Source organism: Stigmatopora nigra, chromosome 2, assembly GCF_051989575.1.
Source record: "Stigmatopora nigra isolate UIUO_SnigA chromosome 2, RoL_Snig_1.1, whole genome shotgun sequence".
NCBI lineage: Eukaryota > Metazoa > Chordata > Actinopteri > Syngnathiformes > Syngnathidae > Stigmatopora > Stigmatopora nigra.
In genome coordinates this window covers 18,455,338-18,481,730 of record NC_135509.1, presented here as the reverse complement: position 1 = coordinate 18,481,730, position 26,393 = coordinate 18,455,338, and the positions used below count along the sequence as shown (strand labels likewise).

Below are 26,393 nucleotides of genomic sequence, written 5' to 3'. Positions count from 1 at the left end.
CATAAATAAATATAAATTGAAATAGTTGACTTACCAGAAGGAATCAGACAGAAGTTTACGAGTGTGCAGCAGAGTCACCACCACATAACCTATTTCAAATTACAAAAATCATCCAAAAAATAAATCTGGGACTCGTTTTTGAAGAGCACGCTTCAGATTGCCTAGGCAGCAGGCACATAGAGTTGAGGGATTAAAAAAGCAAAGGATAGATCTAGCCTCCTATTCTCTATCTGTTGGTCTCTCTATCTCTCTTTTTGTGCAGCACTCCTCTCAGCTCCTTCCTATTTGAAGTACATTGGCAGTCTACCTCTCTCAACCCTGTACGATGATTTCATTTGTCTTGCTGCAGGGGGAGTCAAAGAGTGATGTGAGGAAGGAGGGCGTGAAGGGGGAGGTGGTGGTTTTAGAGAAGCAGATGGGTAGCTTGTGGGAGGGGGATGGAGGGATGCAGAGAGGGATGAATAGATAAGGAGGTGGAGTAGGCGAATGGGGCTGCCCAGTGACAGATGTGTTGACTTAGTGTTGATGGGAGCGTTCTGCAGATTTACCCAGTTATAAGACTATACCTCAATCAAATTCAACTTTTTCATATTCCACATGACATACGTACTTGTTTTCAAACCTTATTTCCTGAAACCAGCCTTATAGCAATTCTCAATTGAGTACTTATCACTCAAATTGCTTAACAGATACCTTTCAAAAGGATGGGATTATATGACATGGCAATAAAAACGGTCATCCAAATGATTGGTGGAAAAACCAACTACATTCATCCCCTCTAAGCAGACAATGTAGACACATGCAGTACAGTATGACACAGCGCAAACAATAAGGTCACAACACTCTTGTTAAAACTATGATTATTCTCTGGCGAAGTGTAAGTACAGCAGTGGTGGGCTGTCAGGGCCTTCACGGCCTTCTCTGCTGGCCTAAGAAATATCTGAATCATATATTATAATATTTTGTCCATCAATACTTTTTAAATAATTCCAAATTGTCTGTTAGCTTCCCTTCATTGTGTTTCCCCCTTGTTTGCACTGCTTCCAGGTGTGTTTTTATGTTGAAGCATTAACCAATAACATTTCAGCCATTATTTGTTGCCAGGGTCAGAAATCTGCTTTAAGGCCTTCACAATCAGTTCTGCGGGCTCTGCTGCAATAAACAAGCGTCAATGAGACTGTTGCTTTGACCAATCAGATTTCGAGTAGGCAACACCACAATGCAATGTCGCAGGCGTAGGGATACGTCATTACCTTGCCGCAAGACGTGTCAAAGTCAAGAATGAGACGTCAGCACATTCACCAACTATGATTGGCTAGTCATTAGCCAAAGCTATCAAACTGTATTTGGAGCAAGCTTCACAAGCAAATATATTGTTGTGATGATTTAAAGCCATTTTCAAGACGGACTATGCCAGAAATACAACAGGACAGGCTCGACATTCAGCATTAGTTTCGATGGTGATAGAAGAGATGGAAGAAAGAAAGGAGGATGGATATTTTGTACAGTTAAAAAGGATCTTTGGTGAGTTAAATATGGCTATATTCCTAAATTATATTTCCATTGTGGGTCCGGTTCGGATATCTGAAAAGCTCCAGTGTTTGTATTTAATCATTAAATGCTGCTAGGAAGTGGATTTTACCCCATCTTAGTGCAATTTTTGCTGTTTCCCTATTGACGTTCATTGCTGTCGTTTCCCAGGAAAATCACTACCCGGCCCAGTTGCAATGTCTGAAAAGCTCCAGTATTTGTATTTAATCATTAAATGCTGTTAGGAAGTGGATTTTACCCGTTGATGGCGCTACAAGAAAATGCACAAACCGCCACTGAAGTACAGCGATTATTTTAATCTCTGTGGCTTCAACTTTTGCGGCTTCACTACATCACAGATTTTCTGAGGGATATTAAAAACTGTCCATAAAAATGTCTAAATCTGCACTGAAACTCACAACCGGAAGACAGTGGTGGTGCAAAATGACAGACGTCATCTCTCAGCGCCGAAGAAGGAATCTACAACAGAGTTGTTCCGAGTTGCCTTTGAAAATGCCTCATAAATATTGACGTTCCTTGATATGCCAAGAGTAGCACCCTCTTTCATAAATGAATCTACGCAGTTGTGTGGTGTTCTTTTTTTAACATAATTCAGCTGCTAGGAACCTTGTTAATGTTTAATGGGGTCCGCCATGTCGTTAAAACTGACACACATTAGAGAAGGTTGCTAATTGTTCGAAGGCATAGAGCAAGGGTGTCAAACTCGGGTTGGTTCGCGGGCCGCGTTAAAGTCAACTCGGTTTCATGTGGGCTGGATCGTTTTAGATATAATATTTAGTTTTTTTGTCTATAAATGGTTTAAAGGAACTGGATTAAAAGCCTAAAATATTCCTTTTTTTATAGATTATTTGAGTTTTTTTCTTAGTAAGAGAAAATCATTTATTTTATAATTGGTTTTCATTTCATAGGAAAAAAATTTATTATGTTCCATATTTAAGAGGAAAACAGAAAATAGTTTTATATATTTTTAGATTTTGCAAGATGATTTTTGACCTAAAAACAAGGAACAATTGATTAAAAAATTGAAATTTTGATTTACCAGGGGGAAAATCAGGAAATATAATATAGATATATATATCATTTTATTTTGATCCTAAAACAGAGAGTCGGCACTCATGATTTACTTTCCTGGGCCACACAAAATGATGCAGCGGGCCACATTTGGCCCCCAGGCCGCCACTTTGACACCTGTAGCATAGAGTAAGCGAGAGTAAGAGAGAGAGAGTAATTAAAGTGGCACCATAAATACCTGCAGAATCAATCATTGTTGTCTAAATGACTGATTTGGAAATAACCTCACAAGTAGCAAATGGGCCAATAAGTAATTTACAACTCGAAGGTAAAAAAATGCAATTCTAATTAGCTAATGTAAGAGTAAAATCCTTACTTTGCACAAATTTGCCAAAATAGCACCTACAAAATAGCGTTGACTGTGGACCTTGTATCCAAAACGCCATGCTCAACTGTTCAAATGAAGCAACTGGGTAAATTGTCTATATAATATTAATGTGAGGATGAATGATGTTTTAATACAAGTTGAAATAATAGTAGATTTTTTTTTCTCGATGACAAGACAGAAATCCTACCACAAAACTCCACAGCTGATATGTATTCAGACCTTGTCGAGACTGCATCACGAAGCCCCCCACCACTCTCACTTTCTCCTTCCCTCTCTTTCCTTCTCTGTCATTTTTCTCTGCATCATCTCTGGGATCTCCAGCAAAGGTGAAACCCTTTTTACCTAGTATGATGTAGACAAGTAAACATATTGAATTCTCTCTTTGTAATTTGCAAACTCATTAGCTTTCCAAGCGACATTTGACTAGTCTCGATGTGGAGGATCAATGTCAAAAACCTTTCCAGATGACCAGGCTTCTCACCCTATTTTTGAAGGACACCCTGGGAAGTAAACACTTTTCTTTGAAATATTGTTCTTTCGTTTAACGCACAGCTTGTGACAATAGCTGATAGAGCATTGCCATTGAGGTCAACTTATGTACTACGACAGAGTTACAGTATCCGAATCACTGCAAAAGCCGCACCGATCCGCCTGGTCCATATTTTCTCGTGAAACAAAGCCCCAAAATACTTAAAATCTCCCAATTAGTTTTCCGACCGAGGACATGGTGTCAGAAGTTCAGATTCTTATCCCATCTGCTTCACAAGTTGTGGTACCACATCATCTTCAAAAAGTAGATATGCAATGCTTTGGGTTTGTCTTGATATTCTGTCTATATGTTACTGACAGAATTGGTGGCAAAGGGCTCCCCACCGGAGTAATTTGACTCACTGCAAGCAATGCAGAGTAAACTCTGGTACTGGTTACACAGGGACCGCACCACCTGTATCAAGGCGGTATGCACGCCCACAAGACTTCCCAAGGATCACGATTGAATGCCTCTTCCAGGCTCACAGACAGGTTCCATAACTTGAATAATTTGTAAGTAGAGAAGTACTTCATATGTACATTTTGTAATTCATTGGATGGTCCTCAAAAAACTACCAACGAAACCCTTTATAAATGATTAGTGTACCACTTTTGTATGAAAGATGTGAGAAACTTGGTAAAAAATGAAAGAAAATTATAAGAAAATGACTATGGGCGTTAATGTGAACATGAATGTTTGTACTGTCCTTATGGATTTGATTTAATGCGAAACCACAATTCTTGACCAATGCACAACTGCGCTGAGCAAATTTTGGACCATGTTTTTGTAATTTGCATGAATGGATTCCCCTTGGCTTGATGGTGTCGTGGTATACTCGCCTGATTTCGGTGCAGGTGGGCGCATGGCCGAATCCCGCTGATGAGGGGTATGATTGTGAGTGAAAATGGTAATTTGTCTCTGTGTCCCTTACGGCTGCAGGAGACCAGTCTAGGATGTAGTCTGTATTATGCCTGTATTCAGTTAGGATAGGCTCTGGCATCTCTAACATTAATGAGCATTACGGAGGACGAATCAATGATTCCCTTTTTTTTATAACTTGTTTAAATAATCACAATATGCTTGGTAGACACCCAAGGCATTGCACAATTGAAGAGAAATATATTGAGTAACGGATTAAGAACAAATGCAGGAAACAGATTGTTCCTTAGCTTGCGCTTACTATTCAACAGTCGTCGGGCAACTTGTAGCTTCAGGTGTGAGCTAGTGGTTAGCGCGTCGGCCTCACAGCTCTCGGGTCCTGGGTTCAAATCTAAGTCATGTCCACTTGTGTGGAGTTTGCATATTCACCCCACGCCTGTTTAGGTTTCCCCGGGTTCTAGGGTTTCCTCCCACTTCCCAAAAACATGCATGGTAGGCTGATTGGACACTCTTAATTGCCCCTTGGTTTGGATTTGAGTGTGAGTGTGCATGGTTGCTATTCTCCTTGTGCTCTGCGATTAGCTGGCCATCGACTCAGGGTGTCCCCCGCCGCTGGGCTGTGAGCTGGGATAGGCTGTAGCACCTCCTGTTCCCCTAGTAAGGATAAAGCGGTTCAGAAAATGAGATGAGATGAGAAAAAAGCCAGCACATTGCATAGAGGGAGAGGTCTCAGCTCGCAACGTGGGTTGCAAACCGTGGCGTTTGACGGCTGAGCCTCTCCTTTTGCAAAGGTTAAATTTAAAAAAGCTTGAGCTTGTCTTCTTTGCAGTCTTACAAGTCAACAGTCGTACTTTTGGCAGAGGTACAAATTTCTACGTCAACATAAACTGTGATTTCAGTTAGTTATTGCTTGGCTAAACAAAGTATTTTCATTAATCTTTTTTTTTTTTAACTTTTATGGTTTTATTTTTTTTCATTTATAAACGAACATGGCACACATGGATCTTGACTGGAAGATAGCAAAGACAACACAATGTGCAGGATATAAATTTTAAAAAATGTAACAATGCCAGAAACGTGAAAAAATAACCAGTTAAATTTGCCCATGTGTTTTGTAGCCTGAACTTTGTATGCATGCGTGTGTGGGGTCGGCCATTTTGGGGCGAATCTATCTACAAAAAGAAACAAAACAGACATCTCTTTCCCACGTCAAATTTGAAATAAAAAAATATATGTATATTTCTGATCACAGAAACACTATCAAGTGGATTGTCCCTCATTAATTCAGATTGTCTATTGTTTTGCTCTGACATGCCCTTATGTCTTCATGGTAAGAAACTTTAGAATCTTTACTCTTTATTCCGTGCCCGGTTTCTTGTTGTATTTGTAAACCTTTCATTTGGCTTGTTTACTGTAGTCAATGCACATTTGTATCCATTTCCTCTTTACAACTATCTATTAGGGATTTTAAAGTGCACAGGGCGGGGTGGCTCAGGCTGGAGAATTACTTCTTGTTTGTCAAAAATACTCAAGATATTCTTAAGCAAGTTATTTGACCCAAATTACTCTATATGCAATATCAGTACACACCATCTTTTGGTGAGAATAATGGAGGTAGAAGGCACAATAGAATATACTGCAAATTAAAAATATGCTCTTTCTTGGCATACGCTATATTTGAGTGGAATTGTCTTGGAGTCTTGAAGCTGGTTTCCTGTTGATTGAGCATTGACTGGTTTGTGTAGATCAGCAGGCCACTGTTTACCTACACAATGCAGTCTTCTTTAACATTTGTTTGTTTGGCACCGAGTTGAAGGCATTTCCTCAGATCAGTTCAGGTATTCATTAGAAGGTTTTGGATTCAGCTAGCTTTTCAGGCGCTTAGCCTGCTTGTCGTTGCTGTCAGGATCACACCGAACTCTGCTGACTGCCAATTTCGCTTTTATGATGTGCCAATATAGATATTTGTCAATGTAATTTATCCGAGGGTTCAACAGTCATTGTTTATATGGTACCAATGGCTGCAACAGTGGTGGTGCCATTTTGTCTCTCTTGAGTAAGCTGCTTTTGGCTGCTCTGACACCTGTGGGGAGGAGGGGAAAAAAATTAAAATATTATACATTCATCTATTTTCAACATCACTTTTCCCAATCACGGTTGTGGGGTGCTGGAGCCTATTTCAGCTGAGAGTCTAGACGCTCACTGATGGTTGACTAAATATTAATTAATTCATGTTCTGAATTGCTTAGCCTCACAAGGGTCATGGAGGCACCAGGCAGGAGACACCCTAAATCGGTGGCCAGCCAATCGCTGGGCAGAAGTATATGGACAACAACTCATGCTCAAACTTATACCTGATGAAATTTGGAGTGAGAACAAGCCAACTATGCATGTTTCTTTTTAATTGTGTGAGAAAAGTGGAGTTCCTGGAGAAAAAACACATAAGCCCAGGGTGAACATACACCCCCCACAGAGAGGAACCAACCTGGGATTGAACCCTTGACCCCAGAACTGTGAGGCCGACACACCAACCGCTCACCCACCAACAAATACATGTTATGTCCAGATTATTGTTGACAAATAAGGGTCAACCAGTAATTAAATCCAACGATTTGTATTTTTTTTCCATGAATTTGTATGTTTTGTAAAGTAGAAGCAGAAAATGTATACAGTGGCATGCAAAAGTTTTTGCATGTAAAAGTTAGAGCTGTTACTTACTCATTTTAAGACTCGTCTTCATTGGTTTGGGCAATTCAGCATTTAGAATCCATGGATGACGCAAAGCCTGCTCTGGTGTAAGTCGCCTCTTTATATCATATCTGATATACAATTTACATCCACTTAATAAACATTCATAGGGAGCTAAAGAATTGTTTAGTTTTGTGATTTGTCATTTTATAATATACTTACTCTAAGCAATATGAAATGAAATCCAGGAATTTTGGATTGCTTGACCTTATCCTCATTGCCAGGGTATTTTTTTGTTTTGAGGCTTCACTCTCTGGGCTTCCTGCAGATGCACACATAATGTAGTTAAAGGTATTATGTCTTACCTTATTTAACATTAACTGATCTCCACAAATGCCATCTTAAGTGTTGAAAACTTTTTAAAATTAATACAGCAATGACCATTGTATATTTTCTTGTTCAACGCCTTACTCGTGTATTTATCCAACTTGAATGTGAGAAAGAATTCGTTTGGTAGTGTATTGCTATTTATCGCAGGTATAGATTCCAGAGCTACTTACACTATGTCAAAATCAGTGATGTAGACCATGTCAAATAAATGTTTTTCAAACAGCTTCATCACCATATTCACTTGCTTTTACAGGGATGTGATTTTTTCCCTTCTAGTATTAGAGCAGTGAAAGAACAGCACGTTATGCATGCTGATGAATTGTCAACTTGAGGAAAGAGGTTGCCACAACTGCCAAGGGTAACTGCCAGTGGCTTGCACTATCATACCAGCTAATGTGATGTACCCATCCCCAAGTAACCAGTTCACCTCTAGTACTAATAATTAAGATGTCGAGGCATCAGGCCGAGAGTGGACATTTGTCTGGTAGTGGAGTCTGGTATTGTGTTATTTTCTTTTCATTTTATAGCCAACTGCTAGCCTCAATCCTATCAGAATTGCCTTCCTCATCCAACGGTTAATACGTATTTCCTCACTTATTAGCCGCCTCTGCGTATAAGCCGTACCATTAAAATTGCCTTAAAATCATTGCATTTTACAATTTCTCTTGTAGAAGATGCCCACTGATTCACATTTTTTTTGGATAGGGAGTACAAATGTTACTTTGAACTTTGAAGGGAAAATCTTGGAAAAATCATCACACGTGGTATTTCCGAGATCCTGTATAAATCCAAAGAATCGTCTGCTGGATTGCACATTCTAAAGTGTGTTGTCTGCACGTAGACAAATTCAAAAGGGAAGTCATGTGAACAGTACAACCAGGAAGTGTGTGCGTAGCGGTCTAGTTTGTCATCACTAGGTAAGATGGCGGCACCCCGAGCGAGCAATGGCAGCCACAAGTGAATTTTTTCACGATTTATGCGAGATAGTTTTTTTTGGGGGGGCCCATAGTTAGCTGGATAGGCTCCAGCACCCTACTTCAACTATTGTGACGATAAACGGTTTGGAAAATGAATGAATGAATCACACAGAAATGTGAACTGTTAGCATTTTTCATTTCATGTAAGGGAAGCAAATCATCCAAATAACTTTGATTTTGAATTTTCAATCTGATAATTGTATATTAAAATGAAACGTGAAACTACATGCTTGGTGTGATTTTATCATTCACATTGAGTTATTAGTTCTGCTGACCAGGAGTGCTTTTCTCACTTATCTGACAAGTGAATTTACCATGAATGCAGTATAAAAAAAATACTTTAAGAAGTATACTACAATGAACTAACATTTTTAATTTTTGCTCACCAATTCTGAATTTCTTTTCATTTGCTTCAATCTGCATTTCCAATGGTGGGAGGCCAAGCACCTGAAAGGACCTGACATTCAAGATCTTGACTTGGGCATACAAAAAATGGTGAGGCTTACAATTGTTATGAATGAGTCTTACTCTTGTGATAGAGTAGAACATGTCTGCCTTGGTTTGGCCACTAAAAAGAGCGTAGCCTCTGTCGAGTTCAGCCAACATACAGCCCAAGCTCCACATGTCAGTGGCTGGTGTAGAGGTTTTGCCAAGGAGCAGCTCTGGAGACATGTAGGGTAGAGTGTAAATCGTTGGTCTATCTGTGGTAGATCATATAGGAGATACATGAGCTTCTGTATTGGCTGCGGTCGTTTTATTCGTCATGTATGGCAGAATTTTCAGTGCCGATTGACTAACAATATTTAGCCTAGTTTTGACTATGTCCTAACAAACTACTAAAACATAACGAACTCCCACATAAGGACACAAGCTCCCAGAAACAAGAGTTGTATAAAATAAGGTATGTTGGTGTATCTGTACTTTGTATTAGGGATTGGATCATCTAATCTCAATTCATTTCCTGAACCGCTTCATCCTCATTAGGGTAGCGGGGGGTGCTGGAGCCTATCCCAGCTGGCCAGCCAATCGCAGGGCACAAGGAGGCGGACATGCAGAATCACACCCATACCTAGGGGCAATTTAGAGCATCCAATCACCCTACCATGCATATTTTTGGAATGTGGGAGGAAACTTGAGTACCCAGAGGAAACCCATGCAGGCCCGGGGAGAACATTTAAACTCCACACAGATGGAGATGACCTGGATTTGAACCCAGGATCCCAGATCTGTGAGGCCGACACGCTAACCACTCGCCCCATAGGGCCTCCCTGTGATATATCAATGTCAAATAAAAGCAGTGAGTTTGAAATCTGCACTTTGACTGCAACTATGTTTAATAATTTGTTTTCTCCTCTGCTTTAAAGATAATAGGACATGCGACTGCAAGCTTGTGTGTAGTCATGTGACCATTGTGACGTCTGATTGTCATGTGATCATTGTTGCAACAAATCTCATTAGCCAAACTGGTTGAGCCACTGTGGGCATAAAGAGGGAAAAAGTAACAACTCTGGTATAGCCCAAAGTAAGAGCATGAGTTGTGTTTATTTTTTACACATCTACTCAAAGAAGTAAAGGAGAAGTAACAATAGACAATTGTGTACTTTTTTGCCTAGTTTTACCCTTATATATAAGAACATTTCTATAACACTTTACTACCCAGAAGATGAAAGTTGAAAGAACTAAAATTATTGATTCCTGTTGTGTGAAGCAAGTTTTCATTTTCAATTTTCTCCACCATTCCTGTTGTTTGCTCACTTGGGACACTTTCACAGCCCTCCTGTGAAGTTAAAATTGAAAAAGGTACACTTACCATGGTCTTTCAAAAAAATGCATCCTCCAAAATCGCTCACAGCAGCATTGTTTTCTTTGTCCAGCAAGATGTTTTCCTGCAAAAAAAAACAGAAAGAAAAAATGTTTGATCAAAATTTATCAATTATAGAAGCCTAATCAGGACTAAAGGCCAAAACACACTGGAAAGTTGCTTTAGTCATGCATTTAAAACAAGTGGCCATAGGGGCAGCACTGATTTGGTCACTATAAAATATGACATGATGAACTTTTGACGTGGTTGCTTTCTACTGATTTTGGTCTTTTTCTTTAAAGTTAATGATGGATGGCAAACCAACCAAGCGCTGTGGTGCTTATCATCACTACAAGCCATGAAGTTATTTCTTGCCGTTGGGCATTGGCTTAAGCAATGTGTCTTCAAATAGTCTCGCCAGATGGCATCAACAACAGGTCATGGAACCAAAACTACTAATAGTGTTTACGCCTTTAACAAAAATGTCTGTTTTCAATCTAATAGGGTTTCCTTCTTCAATTTTCATATAGTTTTTCATTTAAAAAATAATCATACAACTCTGGTCTTTTCCAAATGATCTTGGTTCACATATAACATAATCAGAGGTGCAAATCTCTGTTGACTACATTTCAGGAGTAACCTTGTCTCATTTCGGGAGTTTTATGTTTTCATCATGAGTGAATGAAATTCGTGCAAATTCAACGGACAATTTAAATCAAACTGTTATTATCATGTTTTATGTATCATGTTCAATTTTGAAGCATTTAAATTGTAAATATGGCATGGCACTTTTCTGAAATGGTCTCTTAAAAAAAATTAGGTGAGATTTTTTGGGATGTATGGATCTTAGGGTTTAAAAAAAATACAGTAAAATAATGAATAAAGTGTTTATTACCGGTTTTAAGTCACCATGAACAATCTTCATGCCTTTGAGCACTTGTAGACACCTCAGCACATCTGTGGCATATTTTCTGATATCCCCATCATGGAGCCTTCGCATTTTGGTCTGCATTAAGGCTTTAAAGAGGTCCTTTCTTAAAATAAATACAATTCTTGTTAGCTATGAATAAAAAGATATAGTAGTTGTAGAAATTGAAATGAAAACGGTTATATTGTCAACTTACTCAAAGAGGTCAAAAGTGATGCACAGATGGTTGCGGAAGTAAAAGTACTCCTTCATGTGAACTATATTGGCTTTGTTGCTTTTGTCTAACTTTTGCAGGGTCTTTAAAACTTTTAGTTCCGCCTCTGCAAAACCATGACCCCTGAAAGCAAAAGCATTTCCAAGATGTTAATATAGAACAAGGGTGTCAGACTCGGGGTGATTCGCGGGCCGCGTTAATGTCAACTCGATTTCATGTGGGCCGGACCATTTTAGATATATTTAGATTTTGTTTTTAAATGGATTAAAAGACCTGAATATTAATTTTTTTACAGATCTAAAACAATGTTTATTTTAGCTTTTTTTTAAATATGTTTTTAGATTTTACAAAATGATTTTTGAACTAAAAACACAGAAAAAATGATTACAAAATTACAATTATTGATTAAAAAGGGGGAAAAATCAGGAAGTTTAATATACTTCTATACTATACTATTCTATGATTTACTTTCCCGGGCCACACAAAATGATGCAGCGGGCCAGATGTGACCCCCGGGCCGCCACTTTGACACTTGTGACATAGAATGTGTATAAGTATCTGTTGAATTGACATTCCTTATAAAGGTGTAACCTTTTGTTTTAGTCCTAATTAATACAAAGGTGCACATAAATTGAAACGCATCTTTGCCTGACTTAAGCAACTTGCACAATTAAGCCAGATCAACAATAAAACAAACACTTCTAAATCAGAAATAGAAAACAATCAAATAGAAAAATATACTGTGTAAACTCTTGGTGGCCAGAACCTTTTCTCCTGGCCTAAACACGTAGAAACTTAAGCACCTTCAACAATCATCTCATGGCTTGGCTCCTTAGTTCCCCATTTGTTGTTTTTGGAAAAGTTCCAGACATTTGTCTGGTGACACGGCAGTAAATTATCAAGTAACGTTTGAGTCAACCAAATTGGGTAATTAGTTTCAGACATAAGCTGAACCGAGTAAATTTTGAAACCGGACATCACTTTATGTGTAAAACTTGCTTACTTCAAAGACCAGCGACCTATTGACTTCACTTATAAGAACAAATGATGGTCTATGGTCCAGAAAGGATTGGCGTTCGTGGTATTTTCCTGATCGATTTATTGATTAATTAAGCATAATCAAAATAAAAGTATTCAAAATTCAAAACAAATCAAAACATCAACTTGTTGATATGCAATTTTCAAAAATGACGTTTTTCATTCAAATATTAAAAATGTAAGGAATTAAGGAACAAAATTGTTACAAAAACATGCGAATCTGTCATTATTTCTTTGTACACACTCATAATGATATTTGATCATGTCAGTTATATATTTCATATTGAATAAAATTGGTAGATAGAAAAAATAATTAAAAATCAATAGTGGCAAATTTTAAAGTGTATTGTTGTTCAAAGAATTGATATCATATCATTCTGTCATGGTGTTGGTGATTAGGTCTTTGTATTTTCTATGCTTTACTCTTTAGTCATTTTAACAAATAATTTGTTTACTATTGTAAACTGCTTTGCTTTCTGCAGTGAGATTTACAGTTAAATGCTGATGCCAATGAGACAGTTGAAAATACTTTGGTGGCTAATTATTAGTTCTCCAAGTTACAATTTTGGGGTTGGTTGTTTACAAAATCATTCAATGATTGAAATATTTTTTTTATAATCCTATCAAATTAAGATTTATAAGAACCAAAGATGCATTTGAATAGACAGAGCTGCCAACTTACGTCGACCCATTTTAGGAATAGCCCAGTCCTATTTCCGGAGTTATGTTTTCACGCAAAATCGATATAAAATGAAAAAAAATACCGTAGGACAATATAAATCAAATAGTCATTATCATATTTTTAAATTAATTGAAATATTGTGTTTTTGCAATCTATTGAAAAAGTATAGCATAATAAAAATAAGTATCTTTGTGTTTGGGTCCTTCTACTTCCTCTCGATTGCTACGCTGAAGTTGTACAAGTTGAATTATTTGTCAGAACTTGTAACTCGGATGATTCGTTATGCACTCGTGTTACCGAATTCATCCGATTTACAGCCCAGTTGAATCAAATGTGGAAGTAAGATGGCGGAAGCCATTGCGATGGTGGCAGCTCTGAATAGAGTACACCTGAATGCTGTCTATGAATGAGATTTAAAAACTGATTTGCTACACTAAATTGGAGTATAAGAATCCCAACTCCTTTTTACAATACATGTTGATTTGGTGACATCTTACTCGGATGTGTTTCGAAAGACCTTGACTGCCACGAGCATTGTTGTCTTGTGGTCCTTACACCTGAGGACTTTGCCAGCAAATCCCGATCCTATCACCCTCAGTATTTCAAAGCGATAAGCCAGATGGTCACCAATCCTCTGTTGATGAAAAGGAGGTCATTGGCCAATTAATTGATTAAGAATTATTTTCCTCAGGAATCTACAATAACAATAGAAACAAAATGTATGAAGAAAAGTACCATATTTTGCGGAAAAATATAATTCTTTCAAATAACAACACCCAAGTGTAACTTAAACCTAGCATATTTTTCGGTCTATAAACTGCACATGAGCATAAATCGCACCAGCCAACTTATATACTTGTTTTACTAGTTTTTTTACACCATAAAAAATAATTATGAAAGTTGCTCCAGTGTAACATATATATATATATATATATATATATATATATATATATATATATATATATATATATATATATATATATATATATATATATATATATATATATATATATATATATATATATATATATATATATATATATATATATATATATATATATATATATATATATATATATATATATATATATATATATATATATATATATATATATATATATATATATATATATATATATATATATATATATATATATATATATATATATATATATATATATATATATATATATATATATATATATATATATATATATATATATATATATATATATATATATATATATATATATATATATATATATATATGTTACACTGGAGCAACTTTCATATATATACTTCTTTGTGTATTCTTTGGATGGTGCGACATCATCCGAAAAAACTGGTCCCTATGTAAAAGTTAATTGCTTTTATTTTGGCGGTGCAAAGGAATCATACAAAGTATCACACAATTAAATTAATGGCTGTGTTTTTTCATCCATTTGTAGACAAACTTTGCTTTATTCTTTTATCATTTTTTTCATTATTTGGTGATTTAAAAACAAAACATTTGATTGTTGAGTACAATACAAGCCAATCAATGAATTGAGTAGTGTCTTCCTTGAAGAGCACATGGGAGACCATGACTTGCCCAAGACAAGAACGTACTAAGACCAGACAAACTAATTGAGGTCTAACAAAATATAACTACTTTTAAAAAGAATGCTGTATTTTTTTTTTAACAAATAGGCACACTTGACTAATACATGTCGCACCTCCAACATTTGACAAGAAAACGGAATCTGGCCCGCTGAACTATAATCTGCTGGGATATTCAAAACCAAAGAGATGTAGAGCTTTTAATTGTTAAAATACACATATAGGCAGAGTTTTTTTTTACTCCATTACATGGATTTTTAGCTAAACAGTTAGCTTCCACTTATGAGACAAAGCCAACATTAGGATTGAAAATATGCAATCATGTTACCTGCCAGCATATCCCTGCAATTACTGTGAGTATTGAATATTCAATAAAGCTGTATTAGAAAGTGTGCGATTCATCTGTAAACTGAGCTAATTTATCTTTGGATCTTTTTTGTTTACCTTATTATTATAAAGATGTAGCAGAAAGGGAATTCCATTCCTTATACAATACATGCATTTAGTAAAATGCAAAATAGAAAACAGTAAGTAGTTTTGTACTCACTGGTCTGTAGAATCCTTGGTCATCATCAAATGATTTGGCCTCCTCAGATATAGTTAATGCACGAATTTTACTATCTTTTTTTCCTACAAACCAAACTTTTCGATAGTCTTTAATTTCATTCTGTTCAAATGGTGTCAAATATCGTTTGGCATCTTTAAGAATACCTGCACACACATTAGTCACTCAGGTTTCACATATTTGTCATAAGAACGTAACAACAAATGACTGACGGGTGCAAAAAAGCTCTTACTTTCACATGTCATACTTGGCAAGTTAAAAGTGAAGATTTTATTCTTGATGGTTGTTCTGTATGCCTGAATAAAAAGGAAAAATTAAAACAATTTAAAATCAAACTTGTCATATTCACATATAAAATAGATTTGTAAAACTTTGAAAACAGACCTGAATAGTAGGTTTGGCGATTACTTGTTGATGCAAATGGTTTTGTGGGTAGCTGATATTTTGACATATTAATCCAAATTCAGTTTTCAGAGGAGGAAGTATGGTGTGACATTTTTCAACACATTTTGACTTTCGGGGGTCCTTATTATTTCTTGATGTTGGTCGCATCTAAAATTGTTAAATAATTTATTTCAGGCCACTATGTGTAACAACAGTATTAAGACTTTATTGACAACCCATATATTATCCGTGTTAAACCTTTGGCTTTTGTTGTAATTTAATCTATGGATGCAAATATGTACGCATCTATATGTACAGTGGTGCTAATAAGTATTTGTTCAACCACCAATTGTGTAAGTTCTCCTACTTGAAAAGATTAGAGGGCTGTAATTGGCAACATTGGTAAACCTCAACCATGAGACAGAATTTGAAACAGAAAATCTTAGATTTTTAAAGAATTCATTTCCAAATTAGAGTGGAAAATAAGTACTTGGTCACCTACAAACAAGCCAGATTTCTGGCTGTTAAAGAGGTCTAACTTCTTCTAACGAGGTCTCCACTCGTTACCTGTATTAATAGAGAGATTTTGAGTGAAAATCTCCTTCCAGTAGCAAGGACATTGAAGATGAGACGCGGCTGGCTGTTTCAGCATGACAATGATCCCAAACATACAGCCAGGGCAACAAAGGAGTGTCTTCCTAAGAAGCAGTTCAAGGTCCTGGAGTGGCCCAGCCAGTCTAAAGATCTTAACCCCATAGAAAATTCGTGGAGGGAGTTGAAAGTTCGTGTTGCCCAATGACAGCCCCAAAACATCACTGCTCTAGAGCAGATCTGCATGGAGGCATGGGCCAAAATACCAGCAACAGTGTGTGAAAGCTTTTGAAGAGTTACAGAAACCGTTTGGCCTCCATTATTGACAACAAAGGGTACATAACCAAGCGTAGAGATGGGCTTTTGGTTTTGACCAAATACTTATTTTCCACCATGATTTCCAAACTTTTCTTTTAAATCACACTGTGATTTTCTGTTTTTTTCCCCTCACATTCTCTCTTGGTTGAGGTTTAGCCATGTTGACAATTACAGGCCTCTCTAATCTTTTCAAGTAAGATAAGTTGCACAATTGGTGGTTGATGTTTTGTTTTTTAGTCAAAAAAGGAATCTTTTTTGTAAAGTGTAGGTAAATTTTGAATAACTAACTACTTTTGGTTTACAAATTTTGTGACGAAAATGTTTTAGGCAGAATTTTGAGTAGAGATTGACCGATATGGGTTTTTCAGGACCGATAAAGATTAGGGTTGCGGGGGGTGCTGGAGCCATTGCTAGCTGTCTCCGGGCCAGACACTGGGACACCATGAATCGGTGGCCAGGCGATCGTAGGGTACAAGGAGACGGACAGCCCTGCACACTCACACCCATGCCTAGAGGCAATTTAGAGTGTCCAATCACAATGACCTGAACCCCAAAACATATATATATATATATATATATATATATATATATATATATATATATATATATATATATATATATATATATATATATATATATATATATATATATATATATATATATATATATATATATATATATATATATATATATATATATATATATATATATATATATATATATATATATATATATATATATATATATATATATATATATATATATATATATATATATATATATATATATATATATATATATATATATATATATATATATATATATATATAGATATACATATATGCTAAAAGATCCCTTTGCGACCAGTTGTGACAGGTCATTTATGATAGGCGTGGCAGTGAATAGAGCATGACACAACAGGGGAGGAGAAAACAGAAAAAACTAAATAACCCACTTTTAAATTGCTTTCTTCATATTGGCCGGGCAAATTAAATATCCGCTATGGTTATCGGTCAATCTCTACTTTTGAGGCTCTTCAATGTTATATTGTACTGCTATTCTCTGAATATTTCCTTTATACCCCCAACCAGCACAAGACAACAAAAACCCATAGTTAAACACTTTCAAATCCCCATAGGTGTGCTTGTTAAAGGTTTGTATAAATGTGTCTTGTAATTGGCTGGCAACCAGTTCAAGGTGTACCTCGCAGGCCTGCCAATAGTCAGATGGGAGAGGCTCCACCACCTCTGCGTCCCTCGTGTGGATAAAAAGTAAGGAAGATGAATGAATGAATGAGTCTATACATTGGTTAATTCAAAACTCAAACATACTCATGTATTTGTAGAACAATAAAATCAATTTCTTGTAGACTGTATTCTATATTTATTTTATTTTGAATAAACCTGTTTATTATTAGAGTGATAATATGACCAAACCAGTAACCCCATGCATAAAAAATAATGGGAACTAATATATTGTTCTGTACTTCTCTCTAACAGTCTCACGCCAAATTATTATCTATTTTGGAAAGAAAACGCATTGTTATGTGGACAAAAATACAGTAGAAAATAGACTATATAGCTTAATAATGTCATAAGCAAAAGTTATTAAGACTATTACAGTGGTACCTCTACTTACACAATTAATTTGTTCCAGAGGGGATTTTGTAACTATTTTTACTTGCACCCGGAATAACTTTCTTGGGTGAAAATAACAACGAGCCAAGGACAAAGCTGCTTTAAGCACACTAAGAAAAACTCAAGAAACAACGTGATAGAACTCTGACGAACGAGGGTTGAAGGCACACCAAATCAAAAATACACAGAAACGGGGGTTTTGGTTAAACAGTTGCACTCATTCTGCCAGTGGTCAACCCCCTCGAGCCAGCTTTTGCTTCTGCCTGGAGCGCCCCTTTTTCGGGTCAAGCTCGCGCCCTTTTACCCTTGTCGCACTTGGTGGCAGCTACCCTGCTCCGGCCGGCCTACAGTGCACTAAACTTGGCTCCGGCACCGTGAAGACACAACTGCTTCGGGGCAATGGGAAGTCAACTTTATCATGACAATTTCTATATAAAATAAAGGATTTAAATTTTTGAAAGTTTCTATTTTCCAACTTAAAATTCTTGTCGTATCTACAAACTTTCCCAATTAAACTTTTCATAACTTGAATATTCCGTATGTCGAGAAGTTCGTAAGTAGAGGTACTACTACTGTATATTAGAAAAATCCTGCTATAACAAATATCAATGCCACATCTAGATTTTCCATTTTAAAGAATGTTTTCGTTTTAATGACATTCAGGGGTGGGCAAACTGGTCCATGAGGGCCTCTGTGAGTGCAGTTTTTGTCCAAACCGATAAGGAACGGACACGTTGACCAATGAGATTTCTGAACAAACCGAGAAGCACCTGAAAGCAATCCACTGATTGCACTTGTAGGACACCAGATTGGGGAGAAGGTGTCTTCTTTATGGGTTGGAATGAAAACCTGCACCCACTGCTGCCCTTTGTGGAATAGTTTTCCCACCCTTATAACCTATATTGAGATGTTGGTTAAAAACTATTGACATATTTTATTTTTATTGAATGGCTTTAAAAAAATATATTTTAAACATAAATAAAATTAATTTTGTTTAATTGCTGGACACTTGCAGATACTTGAATAATATAGGGAACAAAATACATTTCATATGTAACCAATTGTGATTAACAATGCAGATTGACATTAAACATCTTAAAATTAAACTTACCTTGTTGGGTTGCAGCATTGTTCTGTAAATGTATTGTCGTTTTGGGAACCTCTTCCCATTTGTTGTCTTGTCAAGTCCCAAGCATCTTTGCTTGAAGACTTGACTAAGGTCAAGTGGTTTGAAAGTAAACATTTTGAGCGGGAGTTGAACATGGGTTGGTCTTGATTGGATCAAATCTCGTCTTGCCACAGTTCGTTGCCTGAATTAAAGTCTTATTGACATCATCACCGTTCCTCCAAAGACTCATTTAGTAAATTAGACAGAAATTCAGGTGTGCCTCAGCAGAAATCTGGCAATATATTTTGTGTTGAACAGCAGGTTGGCGCTGCAAAGTTCCAAGATCTGTCCATAGTGCAGCTTGTCAAGAGACAAATGTATTCAAAAGTTAAACATCACACAAAAAAAGGAATTTACTTGATAGTCCAGCTTCATCTTAAAAGAAAAATGGACCTCTATTTCGATTAAATTCCTTACATGTATTAGAGTTAATTGTTTTCCAATGTGTGAGACTCTGGTGTCATTCTGCGTAATATGTATTCCAATTTTGAGAACAGGTGAATATTGACAGGTTGTGAGAGCAGTTATTTACCACCTGAGGGCAGAGAAGGACAAATTATGTTAGTCAGTGGCAAACCTAAAAAGTGGGCAGCAGGTGTTCAAAAAAAAAATCCAAAATAGCTTTCTAAACTCATCTCATCTCATTTTCTGAATTGCTTCATCCTCACTAGGGTCATGTGGGGTGCTTGAGCCTATCCCAGCTGACTTTGGGCCAGAGGTGGGGGACACCTTGATTTGGTGGCCAGCCAATCACAGGGCACAAGGAGACGAACAACCAATCACGCTCACACTCATACCTGTCCAATCAGTCTACCATGCATCTCTTTGGAATTTGGAAGGAAACCGGATTACCTGGAGAAAACTCACACAGGCCCGGGGAGAACACAGGTGGACTGAACTGGATTTGAATCCAGGTCCGCTACGGTGAGGCCAACACGCGCTAACCACTTATCCACCCCCCCCCCCCCGCTATCTAAACTGAATACAATTTTAACAAATGACAACAAAAACATCTATTTCTGAAAATAACTAATGCCAATATAACTACTGAAAAAAAATGAAAAAAAATGAAAATCAGACATAGGCATTGTCGTCATCATTGACTTGACAAAAAGCCTAGTAGTCATCATACCCTCAGCAGCGTACGACGAAATTGTATAGTGCTTCTCCACAAGTTCGTCTTCCCAGGCCAGACACATTTATGACAATTTATGACATATTCATACTTGTTAGCTCTCCGCCTTGAGCGCCATTTTCCGGCGACTACAAGTTGCCTCACCGATGCCAACAAGAATAAGATGGATCACTTACCTCTGTCTTTATACTTACCCTCCCTCAGTCATCCTGTGGAAGGTAGATCTGCACCAAACAACCTTCCTGTTTCTTCAATTCGACTTGACTTAATTTCATAGTAGGGATATGTGTAGTCGTCACGTCACGTGTTGCTGCAGGTTCAGAGACCTGATGGCAGTTGGGAAGAAGCTGTCTTTGAGCCTGTTTGTCCGTGCTTTGTAGGACCTGTAGCGTCTGCCAGATGGAAGCAACTGGAACAGGCCGTGTCCAGGGTGGTATGGGTCTCCAACAATGGACCCGGCTCTTCTGAGGTATCGGGGGTTGGCAATGTCTTCTAGCGATGGCAGAGAGCAGCCGACGATCTTCTGGGCAGTGTTTATCACTCTCTGTATGGCTTTTTTGTCTGCTATCGTGCTTCCGGTATACCACACTGTGATGCCGTAAGTCAGGATGCTCTCCACAGTGGCTCTGTAGAAGGTTGCCAGAAGCTTGGTGTCCAACTTGTCCCTTCTCAGTACCCTGAGGAAGTGGAGTCGTTTCTGGGCCTTCTTCACTAACACTGTGGTGTTTGTGGACCAGGAGAGCCTATCCGTTACGTGGACTCCCAGGAATTTGAACGATTGGACCCTGTCTACACATACTCCGTTAATGAGGAGTGGGGCCAGGTCTGTGCTGCGCTTGCGAAAGTCCAAGATTATTTCTTTAGTCTTTGCGGTATTCAGTGTAAGATTGTTCGCCGAGCACCAAGAAGACAGTTTGTCGACCTCGTCTCTGTAAGCTGACTCATCCCCGCCAGAGATGAGTCCGATCACAGTGGTGTCATCGGCGAATTTGATGATAGAGTTTGACTGGTGGGCTGGTGTGCAGTCGTATGTGTACAGGGAGTACAGGAGAGGACTCAGTACACAGCCTTGTGGTGAGCCTGTGTTTAGTGTGATGGAGGAAGAGAGGTGTGGACCCATTCTGACCGTTTGTGGTCGACCAGTCAAGAAGTTCTTTATCCAGCAGCAGATTGAAGAGGATAGTCCAAGGTGGTAGAGTTTGTCCTTCAGGATGTCCGGCTTGATGGTGTTGAAGGCTGAGCTGTAGTCTATGAAAAGCATCCTCACATAGTTCCCCTGGTGCTCCAGGTGGCTCAGTGCTGTGTGAAGAGCCACGGCGATAGCATCCTCAGTGGACCTGTTTTCCCTATAAGCAAACTGGTGCGGGTCAACTGAGGGGGGAATTGTCTTTCTGATGTGACGGGCCACCAACTTTTCAAAGCACTTCATGATCACAGGCGTGAGAGCAACAGGCCTGTAATCGTTCAAGCTGCCGATGGTTGGCTTTTTGGGGACAGGAATGATGGTGGCAGATTTTAGGCAGGCAGGAACGATGGATTGTTGCAAGGACCGATTGAAAATGTCCGTGAAGACTCCTGCCAGCTGATCAGCACAGGCTTTGAGCACTTTGCCAGGTATTCCGTCTGGACCAGCAGCCTTCCTGGTGTTCACAGCCTGCATTTCCAGTCTCACTTCCTGTTCCTGAAACTCCAGTGTATTGTCGCAGGGTGGTGGTGGGAGTGTTGACACTTGGTTTGATTTGTCAGATTCAAAGCGGGCAAAGAAATGGTTCAGTTCCTCCGCTAGTGAGACATTCGCGTTTACAGACATGGAATTGTTCTTGTAGTTAGTGATATGTCGTATTCCCTGCCACATCTTCTTTGGGTTGTTTTCTTTGAAGTGCTCTTCGATTTTCTTAGTATATGCTGCCTTGGCCTTCTTTATGCCCCTTTTCAGCTCAGCTCTGGCAGCTCTATACTTTCTTTTGTCCCCCGATCTGTAGGCGGTGTTACGGCATTTGATAAGTGCTTGTGTCTCTTTGGTCATCCAGGGTTTTTGATTTGGAAAAACTCGTATCCGTTTGTTTGTAGTGACGTTGTCAATGCCGTTTCTGATGTAGGAGAGTACATTTTCTGTATAGTCCAGGAGGTCGTTGTGTTCAAAAAGTTCCCAGTTGGTGCGGGAAAAGCAGTCCTGCAGTTTAGAAAGAGCGTTCTCGGGCCAAGTTTTTATTGACTTTATTTTTGGCTTTGTCTGCGTTCGGAGTGTGTTGTACGCAGGGGTTAGAGATATACAAAGATGGTCTGAACCAGCTAGATGTGGGAGAGGATCAGCTTTATAGGCATGTTTGATGTTCGAGTAGACATGGTCGAGAATTTTGTCTTGTCTTGTATTGCATTTGACATATTGGATGAACTTAGGTAGGACAGTCTTTAAACTTGCTTTGTTGAAGTCACCAGCGACAATAAAGACTCCATCAGGGTGGTCGAGCTGTTGTTTATTTACAGCCGTTAGCAGTAAGTCGAGAGCCGTGTTGACGTTAGCATTTGGAGGTATGTAGATAGCCGTTACTATGACGACCGTTAGCTCCCTCGGCAGGTAGTATGGTCTGCATCGTATTGCCAATAGCTCCAAATCCGGAGAACAGTGGGTGTCAATGATCTTGTTGTTACAGCACCATTCATTGTGAATGTACATGCATAGTCCACCGCCTTTGCTTTTTCCTGTTAGTTCTTTGGAACGATCGTTCCGAAAAAGCGTTCGGCTAGCTAGCGATAGCGCAGCGTCGGGTATATGCTGGTGTAGCCATGTTTCCGTGATGAGAATAATGTTGCAATACCTTACGAAGCTGTTGGTAGCAACTCGAAGTTCCAACTCATCCATTTTGTGGGTAATGGATCGGGCATTTGTCAGAAAGATACTAGGAAGCGGGGTTCGGAAAGGTTGTTGTCTTAGCCTAACCGCTAAGCCTGACCGGCAACCCCGTTTCTGTTTTCTTTCTCTTCGTCGTCTACGTCGTACTTTTGGAGGGCTGGATATCCACTGAGATCCCGGAGGTCTCCGGATGTTCTCGGGGATATCGAAGGTCATAGATTTAGGTTTCTTGCCTTTCCTTCCGACAGTGATTAGGTCTTGGCGACTGTAGAAAAGCGAACGAACTGGAGAGCAGTGAGCCGCTGCACCCGTGCGCGCCGCACACACGCACACCCACACACACACACACACACACACACACACACATTCCTTCTGAAAATCATCATCATCGTACAAATTGAAGCTGTGAGAGTTAAAGTACAATTTTAGTAAGAGCTGGCCAGCAAACTTTTTTCCCCCAGACACTGACCCAATAGAGAGAAAATGTGAGTCAATGTGTTCAAGAACAACTGATGTCCGATTCAGTATCACTCAGAGGTCACCTAACTGGCACCAACCACATAGAAGACAGAAATGGGAAGAAATGTTTTGAACCGCTCTATCCTCACAAGGGTTCCAGGGGCTGCTAGAGCCTATCCCAGCTGACTTCGGGCACCAGGTGGGGGACACTGTGAACTGGTGGCCAGCCAATCGCAGGGCAGGAGGAGATAGAAAACCATTCATGCTCACACTTATATCGTGGAAGTGTAATTAAGAGTGCTCAACCAGCCTACCATGCATCTCTTTGTAATGTGGGAGGAAACCGGAGTACCCGGAGAAAAACCATGCCGGCCAGGGGAGAACATGCAAACTCCACAGGTGGAGTGACCCAGATTTGAACCCAGGACCCCAGAACTGTGAGACCGACTCGCTAAACACTCAAGCTGTTGGGCCACCCTGATGGTTTTATTTTACTTTTTAATTTTTATCACTCAGGCCTACTAATTCAAACCAATCACAGTGTCATAGTATTTTTTTTATCCATTCATTTCTATATCCTGATTAGTGTCACAGCTGAGCAGACAGGTTTCTTAATTTGGGGTCCATTCATAACCACATTTTCATTTATGTACCATTTAAGGAAAAATGTCAAGCATTGCTGCCCAAAAGCAAAAACAAAGATGCTAAATAGTTGGAAAATAAAATATACATGTGATCAGTCAGTTTTCTTTTAGGACAAACGAAACCAACATTTTAGTTTACGGTTTAAGTAGTCTCGAATCCACCTAAATAGAAACCAAGTACCGTATTTTCTTGCATATAAACTGTATTTGTAAGTGAAAAATGACTGGATCAAGGGTACGGATTTTGTGCACCCGAGACATACAGCACTGTAATACTCTTTGTTACCAGGAGATGTCACCAAATTAACATATACTATTTCTTGGTTATTTTCTGTTCAGCAGTAAGAAAACAACAATTACTGGTTGAATTACTAACTTCCTGATGATATTGTGTTTTTAATTCATACAGTATCTCAGAAATACAACGTGCGATTATTTTTCTTTAGAGTTTCCCTTCAAAGTAACAAATTTGTACTCCCTATTGAAACCATGAATTTGGAGGTTAAAATTGTGAATCAAGGGACTGCTTAGACGCGAGAAATTATAAAATTCTACTATTTTATGGCAATTTTAAGAGTGTGGTTTATATGCAAGAAAATACGGTACATCTTTGACAAATGATGAGTAATTGTTGAACCTTTGGAGGAACAATTGAAAGCACTTTTGCAGAATACGAGAGCACTCAACACATGATATAAAATGTATGGCTTAGAATTTCACCTGAAATCCTTGCACGTCTTCAATTAATATGCCTTCAAATGTGGGTTAGAATTGTTTTTGCCTGAGACCTGAAGACATATAGAAGATAAATGGATAAGGCCCCAAATACCTGCTGGCAGCCCTACCAATCTTACCCTAGCTTTACTTTCAATTAAATATAAAATGTGAAAAACCACATTAAAGTCAGTGTAATTGGTGGAAATATAGAAACATGAATGTAAGATTTGATTGATACTGACCTGTTCACCAGTTGTTTTGCAGCTGTCTATTTTCTTTTTAACATTTTACTTGTTATCATATTTACTTTAGTTTTCAAATTAAAATGCCAATTATTGTATCCAAAATAAATATAAACTTAAAGCGGACATGGTTGCCTGTGATGATAAGTTTGGTATTGGTAAATGAATAAATAAATAAATAAATAAATAAATAAAGCCCAAAATATAAATAAAAATGTCCAGCTTTATGGATACTTGCTCGATTAGCAGGTTCGCTCTTGAAATATTTACAGGATGATAGTAATGATAAGTTGTAATGAGGCGGGATCATCATGACATCATATAATGAATGGCATTATGTCATTATCATGACATACAGCATCATGACTCATTTGAAGGCCTTAAATCCCATGATGATGTATACTTCTTAAAAGAGGAAAGGTGATTAATCTACACTGAACGTTCTAAGTTGCTGAATGTTGCCGTATGGTATTTTTCGGATAATGTCTCATCTATCTCTCATTTTCTGAACCGCTTTATCCTCATTAGGGTCACAGGGGGTGCTGGAGCCTATCCCAGCTGACTCTGGGCCAGAGGCGGGGGACACCCTGAATTGGTGGCCAGCCAATCGCAGGGCACAAGGAGACTTCATGCTCATACTCATACATAGAGGGAATTTAGAGTGTCCAATCAGCCTATCATGCATGTTTTTGGAATGTGGGAGGAAACTAGAGCACGCAGGCCCGGGGAGAACATGCAAACGCTGGATTTGAATATAGGACCCCTGTGAATTTCAATAAGAAGGTATTTTACTCTGAAAGACAAGACGGAAGCGGTTGAATGGTGAAAAAATGAGTTCCACTACTTTGTTAATTTCTTATTCATTTATTTATTATTTATTTGTCTGTTTATTGTTATGTGTGTACCTCTTAGTGAAAGCTTTAAATCTCATTACACTTGTATAATGACAATAAAAACTTCAATTCAATATGTGTGAGGTCTAGCCCACAACAAATATTTAAAAG

The 26,393-nt window shown here is 38.3% G+C and overlaps 1 protein-coding gene across 7 annotated transcripts; it reads right to left on the bottom strand.

Moving 5' to 3' along the window:
- Positions 1-5,334: 5,334 nt before the first annotated feature.
- Positions 5,335-25,639, bottom strand: LOC144189859 (dual specificity tyrosine-phosphorylation-regulated kinase 4-like). 7 transcript variants are annotated; one of them, XM_077710793.1, is made up of 17 exons: positions 25,390-25,639; positions 25,151-25,218; positions 19,756-19,873; positions 19,282-19,638; positions 17,737-17,788; positions 15,625-15,792; positions 15,473-15,536; positions 15,223-15,386; positions 13,574-13,710; positions 11,339-11,479; positions 11,110-11,248; positions 10,224-10,299; positions 8,942-9,114; positions 8,800-8,860; positions 7,269-7,368; positions 7,077-7,177; positions 5,335-6,441 (listed from the first exon to the last, which is right to left on the bottom strand). In XM_077710793.1, exons 4-17 carry the CDS (start codon positions 19,431-19,433, stop codon positions 6,356-6,358), a joined length of 1,614 nt encoding a protein of 537 aa, XP_077566919.1. In that variant the 5' UTR covers positions 19,434-19,638; positions 19,756-19,873; positions 25,151-25,218; positions 25,390-25,639; the 3' UTR covers positions 5,335-6,355. The 7 variants fall into 7 exon arrangements, 5 of the variants coding, with proteins under 5 accessions (XP_077566919.1, XP_077566921.1, XP_077566920.1 ...); XM_077710795.1 differs by having other exon boundaries at positions 25,151-25,211; XM_077710794.1 differs by lacking the exon at positions 25,151-25,218.
- Positions 25,640-26,393: the final 754 nt, after the last annotated feature.